A 13,577-nucleotide genomic window follows, 5' to 3' on the forward strand; every position below is an offset into this window, starting at 1 on the left:
TGCGAACGGAAATCAAGTAGTATGAGCTGCTTGCAATTCTCTGGTTGCTGACCATGAGAATGTTAGGAAAGGCCACCTAAATGCAAGCAAACAATGTTATTACAAAGCATAACAATAAATGCAAGCATGAAAGGTGGGTTGGAACCATTCGTTTCTGAAATCAAACTAGTCCTTGTTACGTTCAGCATGGCACACTCGGGTACTTGTAAGCTCAAACATGGTGTCCACTTGAGGAATGGTATGCCTAATTCCATAGATAACTAGTTTCAGGGCTGCTTTTGATTCTTTCTGTCCTCTACAATGTTCAATTATGTAATTTACCTCACATTCTTTAACCCCAACTGACTTTACAGAACAGGTGCACTTTTATCATAAAACTCAATTTTATTCAATAAAATAATACCACAAAAGATAAAATGTTATTCTTTTATTTATGTTAAATAAAAACATGAGAAAATCCTTTTTTAAAAAGGGTCAGAATATTCCTATGTCTCCAAACCAAGTCCATGGATGCAGAGAAATGCTGAGTTCTTGATACACTTTCGTGTCATAATAACCAAAGGAGACAGCACGGGCTCGAGTCTTTCAGCTGCCACTGAGGAGAGTCACATGCAGTATTTGGGAAAGCAAGGAACAGAACACAGGCATGAGTATTTTCTGGAAATACCTCCTGCCCTGGCAATGAACCTCAGTACCAAATATTTTTGTTTTCTTTTTTGTGGTCCTGAAAAATTTTTAAGCCACACATCCTACTGAACTTCAATGATACAATTTCTCACAATTCCAGAATTCTATTAATTGGCAGTACAGTTTATGTGGCCAATGTGGATAATTTTATACGTTTTAAAATTACATACAATACTATTGCAAATTTTGCCAGTAGAAATATGACCCCAAGGAACTGCCATTTCCAAAACATAATTGGGCACACATTTACAATGCACCTGCTAGGTTTTGAATTCATTTGTCATTTCTGATCTACCCTAAAGACTATGCTTGAATCTCTGAAAACAAATGCTAGATTCATGATTTCTATACCCACATATTCCATAAATCCATCACAAACCCTACAGTCTGACTTAGCTTAACGGCAAATGATTCATCCAATAGGCATGGTATGTTCACAATTCTTCAATCTTATTCAGGTTGTAAAGACGTTTTTCTACGACTGGAGTCACTAAGAATTTCTCTGTTAGAGAAAGCATCATTTTCACCTTTGGCACACTGCCAAGATGATACTTTATTACAGAATTTATGAAACTACATACAGTAACTTGCAGGCTTTATTAAAAGAAAAAGAAAAACAAAGAATAATTTAATATCACCCCGTGTCCCAAAACTTTCTATTTTTTTTTTTTTTTTTAGTGCAAGAAATGCTGCATCATTGAAGCACTTGAGAATTACCATGAAATCTAACAAAAAATGTCATCAACTCAGGAGTAATAATAAAAAAGAGAAACAACCAGAGAGGCACACAGATTGTTGTTTTTTTAAAAGGATTTTTATACTATATTAAAAAACCACAAAATAAAAAAGGGATCAATCAACATATATCTTAGAAGTCCTTCCAAGAGTCTTGGTATGCAACAGCCATGGAGGCTGTGACCTTTTTCCTTCTTTTCTCAGACTGCAGTTCATTTAAGGATCACCGGAGATGACGCGTGCTCTAGTTCTCAAAATCAAACTTGTTCTGCCAAATCCAAGACCCTGAATTTGTCCAAATTGTAGAAACATGCTTTTACCACCCGTCCACCAAAATACCTCCCATTCAAGTCAACAACCGCTGAAAGGCAAACACAAGACAGTTAATATAGGTATCCTACAAGACATTAAAAAGGTTTAACTTTAATGAAACAGTAACTTTACTTGTAAAGACTAAGGCTGTAAATTCAACTTTTTAATTCTCTAATATTTAGCTGTACAACTAACCTTTAATTGCTGATTCAACTCTCTCGAATTCTAAAAATATCCGTACTGCTTCATCATCAGGGGCACCAGGAATCTGGAAGAAAATGAGAGCGTGATGAGTAAAGGGATTTGAGATTGCACCGAATCAGTTTTCTCTTTTAAATGATTTCTCAGAGTGAATATTCTAATTATCATCATATACAGTCAACTAGCTGTCAAATACCAAGGAAATAAGTATAATTTGTTCATCATCAAAAATGTACTGAATGCCTGTTTTTATGACAGGCATTGTTAGGTGCCAGGAACACAGGGCTAAGCAGTTTCTGACCTCATAAAGGCCTTGTGCCAGCAGATGACGTAAACAAATAATTATGTGGTCAACAAACAGCAATAGGATAAAGAAACAGAGTAAGCAGAGTTTTAAGATTAAAAAGGTTGGTGCTCTAGTGGCCTTTCACATCAGGTCTCATTTTGACTAGCTCTGTCTAGCTTTCCTAGCCCACTGTAATGTGGTCCATTCCACCTACCTAAGCACTTCTGCTAATCTCCAATGGGCCCATCCATTCCATTTTGGTAGTCCTGATCCTCACTGTCTCCTAGGAGCCATTATCCCAATCAGGATACCCTTCTCTGCAAATCTCACCTCTTCATTTCAAAGCGTAGTCCACATCTGCTATTGCTCACAAGGCAGTCTCTATTTTTTCACTGATCTAATTCCTTTCTCGACTCCTGAACTTAGTCAATACTACCCAGTTTAGTAACTGAATATCCTTTAGTTATTTTTGTGTTTCTTTTGTGTTTCTTCAACTGAACACACCACTGAGAGTACAGAGCATGCTTCCTGTAATCCAAGTGCTCTCCGTACAGTGCAGTGCAGTGCATGTGAGAGGCACTAAATACTCACCAAATGACTGAAACCAAAGGCACGTCTAAGGAACTAAACTACTGAGCACACTACAATCAAGGTCTTTAGTCACCATACTGATTCTCAATCATGAAACATTCCTGCTTCTTCACCAAATAAAACTCCAAGTCATTCTTGTCTTTATGTTTAAAACTGTAATAACTGAGCAAGAGAAGCACAAATAACCAATGCTTGTCACCTTCTGCAGTAAGAATATGTTACTTATAGCATACCCTGTCCTGTTGATAGAAAATGTTTTGTAATCTGCCAATAACTTGTGTTATAAACATCAAAAGAAAACGCTCTTACTTCAAATATCACACATTTTCCAACTTTGCCATATTTTTCACATTCTTCCTTGGTTTCAACTTCCAAGTCTTCATCCACCTCTCCGGCACCAACCATGTTCTTTAAACACAAAAATAAATAAATTCAAGTACCAAGTATAACTTACAAACACCTAGTAGGGGTATATAAATATGACTTACTTTAGTGATGGTAAATGTTCTCAATCCCAAATGACACAATGAAAAATTTCATCCCCAAAGTACCCAAAAGTTAGTATTTCTTAAAACACTAAAACATACATTAAGCCTGTAAAGAGTTACAAAAGCACCTATGTAAGCACCAAAATGTATAAACTAGCTGAAGCTCTTGCAATTTCAAATATTGAAAGTAATTACTCACTGCAGTCTTAAACACTGTACTTAGCAGAGACTTACACATTAGTGAAAAATCTAAAATCAGCCTTACGTGGGATCTGCCCAAAGTATTATTTGCAAAAGGATCATTTTCACTTTTAACTTTTAGGGGGAGCAGGGTAGGTTGGGGTGACACACACAAATCTAGGCAGGCCGACAGCTTGCTTTCCTCAGCTTCTTACCCTTAGTAGGACCACTTTAGTAGGACACTTAAGTATTTCAGTCAGTGGATTTGAATCTGACTTCTTGGATGCATCTGTATCAAAACATATCATTAGATGTGTTACAGAACTGAGTCCTACTTATAATAATTAATTTAATTTCAATAGCGATCCCCACCATTTATGTCCTAGGCAACTACACAATTGGTCTTTAAGCAAAAACACAGCCTTATCTGCAACGAAAGCCTCTGCTTTGCTTTGGCATGTTTTTACAATAGCATCTGGATGTTCTCAGCCTCCACCATTACCTGCAATTTTTGCTCATCTCACTTCCCCAAGGGCTGACAGGGCATGTGAGTGATAATTCCTATAGGTGAGTTGACTTGTAGCAAACGTTCAAGGTCACGGGCCCAGGGGAATATGCAGTTACTAATCCAGCCACTGGCTGCCTTACTTCAGATAACCTCACAACTCGGGACGACTGTTGGTTTCTGGCACTCACCTGTCAGGCTCGTGATACATCCTAAGCTGTGCATGAACAGGGCTGCCAGAAAAGTTTTCTTCTTCTTTAGCAAAGGAAGTTCAGCTAGGCTGACTCAAACTTAATTTCCCTGATTAAAATGCTAATATATGTTTGTTTCTTTCCTGAATTCCCTCAATACAGAACAGACTGTAAAAATTAAATGAGGCCGGGCGCGGTGGCTCAAGCCTGTAATCCCAGCACTTTGGGAGGCCGAGACGGGCGGATCACGAGGTCAGGAGATCGAGACCCTCCTGGCTAACACGGTGAAACCCCGTCTCTACTAAAAATACAAAAAATTAGCCGGGCGAGGTGGTGGGCGCCTGTGGTCCCAGCCACTCGGGAGGCTGAGGCAGGAGAATGGCGTGAACCCAGGAGGCAGAGGTTGCGGTGAGCTGAGATCCGGCCACTGCACTCTAGCCTGGGCGACAGAGCAAAACACCCCCTCCAAAAAAAAAAAAAAAAAAAAATTAAATGAAAATAAAACACCAACTAGGCATCATTTACCAAGAGACTGCAAAATAACATTAGATCTCGCAAAATAAACAACCTGTAAGAGAATCAGAAACCACATCTATACTGAAAGGGCAAGAGGGAAAAGTAGAGAAGACCTCTGAGATGGAGATGGCAGGTATATTCACTGCCACCCTATATGGCTCTGTCCTTCATGCTCTAAACACATAACCAAGATCTCTTCCTGAGGACTATTCATTTTCTGCCCAAGTCTCTCACCATCTTTTCCTCCACGAGCCTTCATCTCTCTACCTCTGTTCTGAAAAAATAAAGATGAGCCTCAGGATTCCCGGTTTCACAAAACAGAAGTGGCAGTGCATCATATGATCAGGACGGCCTGTGTTCTAGTGATGGCGGGGCCAGCCCTCTCCCTCTGGCCACACTCATCATTGTCCCCCTGCTGGCATATCAGGATCAAGACTGGCCACGTCTGATACGGACGGGGCCAGTCCTTTCCCTCTAGCCACACGCTTCCCTGGGGACATACCTTTCTCTGTGGCGTCACCCACGATGATCTTGCCGCCACGCTTGCTGGTCTTCTCCACTGACAAGGCGGTGCTCAGCCCCTGCTCGTGCTTCCCCAGACCCTGGCCCTCTCGGAAGCCGTACTTCTGCATGATCTTGTGCGCCACCGTGCCCCTGGCAGGAGAAGTGAAAGGACTCTTAGCCTTGACATCGTCAACTGGAGACAGGTTGCATTTTTACATCAAACCACCTCCTTCTGGAGAGAGTGCATGCTCCACAGGGGTTTCAACAAAGTCACTCATTAACTAGGAGTGGGCTATCTGATGGAAGCTATGGGGATGTGCAGCATGAAAGAAATAGAAAAAGCTATGACTAAAGTCCAGAATATTCTGTTGTCTTGGAGGAGTAATGCCAGTTTCTCTGGCGGAGTCTCCTCAGTGCCCTGCTAGGAAACACAAGACCTTTTGTGTGCTCCACACCTGCACTGCCACATAGCTTGTGACCACAGTTTATTAAAAAGTGGCTATCAGAAAGTAAGTATGAAGTTTCATGTAATGAAGATGATCCCATTTCCTTAATGGCACAGGAGAGTTTCTAATGACAGACTATGTAAATGAAAGAACCCTTAGAGATCACCTATTTAACAAATGAGAAATAAACGGAGGCTAAGATTAGTTGACTAGCTTAAGGGGTGGACTTAGAAGTAAAGCAAGACGCCACATTAGAAATTATTTGTACAGGGCAGGTGCAGTTGCTCATGCTTGTAATCCCAGCACTGGGAGGCCGAGGCGGGTGGATCACCTGAGGTCAGGAGTTCAAGACCAGCCTGGCCAACACGGTGAAACCTCACCTCTATTAAAAATGTAAACATTAGCCGGGCATGGTGGTGTGCACCTGTAGTCCTAGCTACTTGGCAGGCTGAGGCAGAGAATTGCTTGAACTTGGGAGGCAGAGGCTGCAGTAAGCTGAGATCGCACCACTGCACTCCAGCCTGAGCAACAGGGTGAGCCTCCATCTCAAAAAACAAATAAATTATCTGTACAGCTGTTAATGGTAGAGCTGAAACTGGACCCCACAACTCTCAGTCCACTGCTTTCTGTAATAACCAAATGGCTCTCACACTGTGCTCTGAGGTGCGGCATGGGGCTGAAGGGCACCCCCACCCCATGACCACTGCTGCTTAGGGCTTAAGCCACAAAACCCTGCTTCAACTGGAACTGCACTTACATTACTTCTTGTATTTAATTCCCTTAACATGTTCATTTGAACAAGCTATTCTAGGGCTAAAAACACCAAAAACTGCTGAATGGTACCACCCTGCATCTTTCCTAAGCACAAGTTAGATGTAATTCCTGGTTAAAAGCAAATTCAGTAAAAAGTCAACTTCTGTCATAAACAGGGAAAACAAAACATAACCAGCTTCATGTCTGTCCAACCCTCCAGCACACAAACCTTCCCCAGCCACAGCCATGTCCTATGTCTGCACCATCCAACATGGTCACCACTTGCATATATGGTCACTGAGCACTTGAAAGACTGGTGAGTTTCAACCCCACTCGCTGTCTCACCAGCTGCATTTCTGCTACAAGCAGCAGCCAGCAGATGCAACACAGCACAGAACAAAGCCTTCGTGTGATGCCACTTCATGGGACAGCCGTTTCACAGGATCAAAATCAACAACACAGAATATCCTCTTAACCAAAATGTTTGCCAAGCCCAGTACAGTTTAAAAAAATCCCCAAGGCCCACCTGAGCGTCAACCTTACAGTCAACTTTTATATGCTGGCAAACAAATGTCTACTTGTAGTTAGAATGAACCTGAGAACCATGACCTTAAAGCAAATGGCCCACTTTATCAGGAAAAAAAGTATCACCAGCCCTTTGGAGATAGTAAGTCAGCTCTGATTCATATGAGCTATTTTATTTGCAAATGTCATGAAGGCAAATGTAAACAGTTATCAGGTTCTGTCCCTGTCTAGAAAAATAATGTTCAACATCAAAATGAGTCAAAACTTCTACCGGAAGGTTGCTGTTTTGAACAAGCCCCATCATTACACTGGAACATGCTCCACATGATTGAGGCAGGCACCGTGTGACCTGCACACACCAAGAGTCTCCCCACAGCCTGAATGTTCTCAGTTTCAAACAAGCTGCAACTGTTGAAAGGGCTATCAATGCTTCACATTGTCTCTCAAGTCCTTAGATAAGAACATTAAATCATTACCCCATGTTAGCAAGGAAGGAGTTGCTAGGCCCAGTTGGAGATCTCGGTCTGTCTTGTTCCTCGTACACTGGGGGAGGAATGGCAGCTTTGGAAGACTGTGATCGAGGTCTTGAGTCCTCTTCATAAGGAAAATCTCGGGGTACTATTGGAGAAACATAAAGTAGTCTCACCAAAATACTATAGAAAACCCTCTGAAACCTCACTTGTATCAATTATTTATCAAATTTAACCTACTTTTTGGTTTACCACAAGGAGAAAAACACCAAATCAATTTTACAGCCTTTATATGACTTTTTTTAAAACCACAGAGGAAGGACACTACTTTCCTGATTCCAGCTTTGCTTCTGCTATTTCTATCTCCTCAAACGTCCTTTTCATACTTTACTGAAATGTTATTTACCCTTTAAAATCTCATTGAATGAATATTCTTGCTGGAAAGAGCTTCTGTATGTTCCAAGGAGATACAATCAGGCCATCACTTGACTCCTGCAGCACCTTGTGTGCACCTGTCTAGACCCCGACCTATCTCATCAGCCTCACGGCCCACAAAGGTCTCCGAGGTTAGGGGCCATGCACTGGAGCGGTAGCTTCAACTCTAGTTACATGAAAGTCAGCAGGAAGCTTGAAGACCATCCAGACGCCTTGAGCCCCACTCCCAAAGACTGGTTTCAATTGGGGTTTATTGTTTGTCCGTTGTTTTCATGTAACAGGCATTTCATAACATCTTAGAAATTCTCTTCTTTAGGCCGGGCGCGGTGGCTCAAGCCTGTAATCCCAGCACTTTGGGAGGCCGAGACGGGCGGATCATGAGGTCAGGAGATCGAGACCATCCTGGCTAACACGGTGAAACCCCGTCTCTACTAAAAATACAAAAAACTAGCCGGGCGAGGTGGTGGGCGCCTGTAGTCCCAGCTACTCCGGAGGCTGAGGCAGGAGAATGGCGTGAACCCGGGAGGCGGAGCTTGCAGTGAGCTGAGATCCGGCCACTGCACTCCAGCCCAGGAGACACAGCAAGACTCCGTCTCAAAAAAAAAAAAAAAAAAAGAAAAGAAATTCTCTTCTTTAAAAGATAAATAAAATCCAACAAGTTTTAAAAAGGACTATAAATGAGAATATCTGCTTGGGATAGTTTAGGTATGGTCTAATCCAGAGAATGGGAAAATGACCTAGATGATATTCAAGTGTCCAATCCCAATCCCCAAATTCTACTGCGAGAAGGAACAGTGGATGAGGGTGTTTTGGCAATAAAATGACATGCAAACCCACCTGCACTGAAATGGAAAGGGAAGAAAAAAATCTCATCAAGGAAGGCATTGCCACCTTGTGGAGGGTCATGACTATAACAGCCTCTAAACCTCTTGAGTTAAAAAACTGTAATGATCTGCTGTTTTAAGTCCAAATGAATCTAACAAGTAAGAAATGTTAACGAAAACAAAGTGCATTGCATAAAAAAGAGATGGATTCCACTGCATGAAATCCAAGCCTCAGAGCCTGGCATAGAAAGGTCTCTGCAGGAGGGCGCTGTATTCTGAGATCCAGGTGCAGCCTCAGGTGACAGAGCCAGGCAGGCTTGCAGGGCTTTTCCCTCTACACTTAGGAAACCTGAGGCCCAAGCTGAGATCCCTCGTGATTGGGTTAAAGACCTGTATCAGAATAAAAGAGGAAGACACAGATCTACTTACACTCTTTGTCTTTCTCTACCAGAGAAGTGGGTGGGGCAATGGCAGCACCGCCCATACCTGCAAAACCACAAATTCAAGCATTAAAGGAGGTTTCTGGTGCCAGACTCCCAAGGACTATGACACACCATATATCTATCACCCACCCCACTAAGAAAAAACTAAAAAAGGAGGACCTGCTACTTCTGATGACCTCCTGCTACATATAAACAAACCTTTGATGCTAGGATTTAAAATGTAGAAAAGCGGCAACACTCCCTCAGATACGCAAAATTGTTCCTTCATAAAAGGAACTCAAGAGCCCCACAATATAGTTTGCAAATGATAACTTTAAGGCAAAACAATACAACCAAGAGAACCAGCAGTTACTTAAAAAGAGAGTAATGTAACTATCTACTGAGAGCAATATCTATCAGGCCCTTTATACACATGGCCTTGTTCGGGCTTCACAGACCTCTGAAGTAGATATTACTGCATCCGCATCCGGTTTACAGATAAGAGAATGATCAGAGGGGAGTGAATCAACAGAAAGGGAGTAACCCAGCTCCCTGCGTTGCCAAATCCCCCCCACCACACAGCACGCTCCTTTTCCAGGGTGCAAACCACTGGAATTAAACACACATTTGAAAGTGTGGGTCCTTCTGGCTCCTGAAGAAACTGCTGCGTGTTGTCACTATTCCTGGTGTATTTCCTGGACAATGAATGGTGAACACAAACAAACCAAAAGAGGTAAGACAGATCTTTTCTATCTGCTATCCGACAACTGGAAGGAGAACATCAGTGGAGACCACAGGAATTTTGCATTAGGTATAAGTCCTAACATATATGGATTATATATACATAATATTATATAATACATATGTAGTATAACTTAATCAACAATGAAATAACATAAAATGTAAAATTTAAAAAACTGATTACAAAGTCATGCTGCATCAGCACAAAACATTTGACAAAAGAAATTATTCTGGCTGGACACAGTGGTTCACTCCTGTAATCCCAGCACTTTGGGAGGCTGAGGCAGGCAAATCACTTGAGGCTAGGAGTTTGAGACCAGCCTGGTCAACATGGTGAAACCCCATCTCTACTAAAAATGCAAAAATCAACTGGGCATGGTGGTGCACACCTGTAATTCCAGCTACTTGGGAGGCTGAGGCAGAAGAATCACTTGAAACTGGGAGAGGGAGGTTGCAGTGAGCTGAGATAGCACCACTGCACTCCAGCCTGGGCAACAGAGCGAGAGGGTCTCAAAAAAAAAAAAAAAAAAAAAAGAGGCCGGGTGCGGTGGCTCATACCTGTAATCCCAGAACTTTGGGAGGCTGAGGTGGGTGGATCACTTGAGGTCAGGAGTTTGAGACCCGCCTGACAAACAGGGTGAAACCCCGTCTCTACAAAAAATGTAAAAATTAGATGGATGTGGTGGCGCACACCTGTAATGCCAGCTACCCTGGAGGCTGAGGCAGGAGAACTGCTAGAACCCAGGAGGTTGGAGGTTGTGGTGAGCCGAGACTGCACCACCGCACTCCTGCCTGAGCGACAGAGTGACTCCAATTCAAAAATAAATAAATAAACTATTCTAAATAATTATTCTAGAAATTATTCTAAAGCCAGTGTCCATGCATTTTGATCAACAGGACTGGACGATATAAAATCCTCAAGGAGAAATATGAACCTCAGTAAAACCTTATATTTCTTTTGAAATACTTCCTATGATCATTTTACTAACCTCGTCACTAGGACCGAGAGTGATTACTGATTCTGAAAAGCAGATTAGCTCTAATAAGTTCCGTTAAAAAAATTCAGGGTGATTACTGGAAATCTGCTACTAATCACATTAAAATAAGAACATCAATCTGTCAACAACTATACATATAATGGGCATGCCACTACTTCCCTCATGAGCTACGTGGTCAAACAAAGTCTTCTCATTCAAAGCTATCTAGTTCCCGCTGGTATTTAAGAAAAAAACAAAACAAAACAATGTCCTTAATATGGAAAGCATGCCTCCTTATTAAAAAGGGCAATTTATAAGCTGGAAAAACGAGACCTACAAATATTCAACCTGTATACTGAATTCCAAAACAAGTTAACAAAAACCAACATCTGAGGATTAACTAAGATACTGGAGATGAAATGTGTCACAATGCCTAACACAGACACACTCAATGTTAACTATGCTTCTCCCCTAAGGGAAACAACAGAGTGGATTCAGCATAGGCCAACTGGACTGTGCAGCAGGTAAAGACAGTATAGGAATAGATTTTAAGCTAGTCCCAAAGTATCCAATAAATCAATGTTAGAAAGTGGTTGTGAAGCTCCAAGCAAAATATATATGAAAGCCCAATATAAATTAAAACTTACGCAAATGTGTATTGCTGGGATTACAGAAAGAAAATTACCCAAATCAATGTCAAATGAACTATTTATCAAACTGAAAAGAAAAAGCACATAGTGGAATTGTACTTCCACTATTTAAATATATTTAAGTCATATTTGTTCATGCCTTACTTCTTTTCCTCCTCTCTCGCTCATAATCTTCATCTTCATCAGAATCTGGATCTGGTCTCCTTGCAAACCCACTTGCTTCATGTCTGTCTTTGCGCCTTCTGTGATAATAAAGGAAATAAATGAACCAATTTAGAGACCTGAACCTGGGATGACTTCCTCTTGGCCAGAAGATAACCAAATACTTTCACAATCAACTATTAAGTTGCGGGGGTAGGAAGCATAACTGGTAAAAGATTAAAGTAGATAAAGTATGAAAAGGGAGAAAAATTCAAGAGATAAACTGAACCAATAACTACATGAGAGTAACCAGCAAGAAAAAAAAGATTCCTTGACATTGACCTTTTCCAATGTTAAAGCCTATCAACATAGTAATAGTTTAATCATTTCAACAGTCTATAACACTTTCACTCATGAAATGATTCAAAAAATGGGACAGTACATTAATATTTAATACATGTTAACTATTTGACAATTAATACTAAATATTTTTAAAAAGAAGAACTACAAATACATTCTACTACTCGTACTTTGCAAAAACATAAATAAAAGCTGCATATGAATTTTAAAAAATTCCACCTGGCTCAAAAACAGTAAAGTTAAGAAGAGTATTTTAAGTACTTTAAATAGCTGTGATTTTACAAGTTGAGAAACCCTTATTCCAAATGCCTGGGACCAGAAGTGTTTTGAATTTTGGAATATTTGCATTACAATTACCGGTTCAGCATCTCTAAGCCAAAATCCCCCAATGCACATTTCCTTTGAGTGGCATGTTGGCATTCCAAAGATTTTGGAGGGTTTCAAATGTCGGATTTTTGAATTAGGGATAGTCAACCCATAGCAGCGTACCAGCACAGAAAAAAAATTGTCAACATCAGGTTTATAAGTTATTTTTCTAACAACTCCCTCAAAATATACACTTTAGATCTTCAGTCTATAGGTGAAGTCTACATTCTGAGATGTAACAGGTACAAATCATAAAACAGTTTGATTCCTTGTAGTGACTGATCAGATCACCCATGAAAATTAACTTCAGCCTTACAGACAGCAGCTAAGTCCACTCATTAACATTTTAATGAACATTTCAACTGTAAAACATTCCCAAATCCGAAGGAAGCCTTACTTTTCCCTTTCTTCTATTTCCTTTTGTCTTTCCAGCTCCCGCTGTCTCTGTCGTTCCTCTCTTTGGCGCTTCACTACTTTCTCATAATCATTAGGAAACATAGGGTCATATTCGTCAGCTAAGGGAATCAGAACTTCCCCTGCAGAAAACCCACTGGGAACAGGATCCTGAGAAAGGTAAAAACAGCAGTAAAAATCATCTGTATATCTTACCGGTTTACTCACAAAATTAAGGTCAAAGCATATGGGAGTTTAAAGGGCCTTGAACATCATCTAGCCCCCTCCTTTGTTTCACAGACAAAGAAAACAAATACCAGACAAGGCCACACGCCTCATCAGGTGGCAGCAGACACAGGACACAAAATTCCACCTCTTAGATTAGTACTATCTCTATAATACTCTGGCATTTTTCCTGGAATTCCTTAATAAGCCACCACCAGCTAAAATGTTAGTTGAGTAAAAAATTTGAATATTTATAGTAAAGCACTGAATACTTTTTTTTTACAGATCTCTATGACAACTTAAAAAATAAACCAACCATGAACACCACAATCATTCTTGCAGTCATCATTTTAATAGAATAACTTCAGATTCTGATTACATGGAGATAACAATATATGGAGATCTTAGAAACCATCTTCTCAGTCTTTTTAATCCTCTGAACACATGTCCCTTCCCAGGCAGGCTGCATTTCAGGCACTGAGTTTGACACATGGAGATGTAATTTCCCTTCCAGCATCATATTTTTTTTTAAGGTTCACTAAAATCGGGTTTAGATAACAGTTTGTGCTTTCTCATCTATACATTCAGAAACCTAGTCTACTCTTTGAAAGAAAAGAAGAAGCCACGACAAAGAAATTAGCAAAACAAGAGAG

The 13,577-nt window shown here is 40.7% G+C and overlaps 1 protein-coding gene across 1 annotated transcript in view; it reads right to left on the reverse strand.

Moving 5' to 3' along the window:
* Positions 1-411: 411 nt before the first annotated feature.
* The window catches only part of RBM17 (RNA binding motif protein 17), a 28,046-nt gene continuing 14,880 nt past the window's right edge, over positions 412-13,577 (reverse strand). Inside the window, exons 4-12 of the mRNA XM_023230541.3 lie at positions 12,704-12,870; positions 11,584-11,681; positions 9,079-9,135; positions 7,397-7,538; positions 5,195-5,346; positions 3,696-3,769; positions 3,122-3,220; positions 1,930-2,002; positions 412-1,783 (exon numbers count right to left, since the gene is read on the reverse strand). Of these exons, the coding sequence (XP_023086309.1) occupies positions 1,680-1,783; positions 1,930-2,002; positions 3,122-3,220; positions 3,696-3,769; positions 5,195-5,346; positions 7,397-7,538; positions 9,079-9,135; positions 11,584-11,681; positions 12,704-12,870 (966 nt within the window). The 3' untranslated portion in view covers positions 412-1,679. The remainder of the gene's footprint in view (positions 1,784-1,929; positions 2,003-3,121; positions 3,221-3,695; positions 3,770-5,194; positions 5,347-7,396; positions 7,539-9,078; positions 9,136-11,583; positions 11,682-12,703; positions 12,871-13,577) is intronic.

This window comes from Piliocolobus tephrosceles, chromosome 9 (genome assembly GCF_002776525.5).
Source record: "Piliocolobus tephrosceles isolate RC106 chromosome 9, ASM277652v3, whole genome shotgun sequence".
In the NCBI taxonomy this organism is placed as follows: domain Eukaryota; kingdom Metazoa; phylum Chordata; class Mammalia; order Primates; family Cercopithecidae; genus Piliocolobus; species Piliocolobus tephrosceles.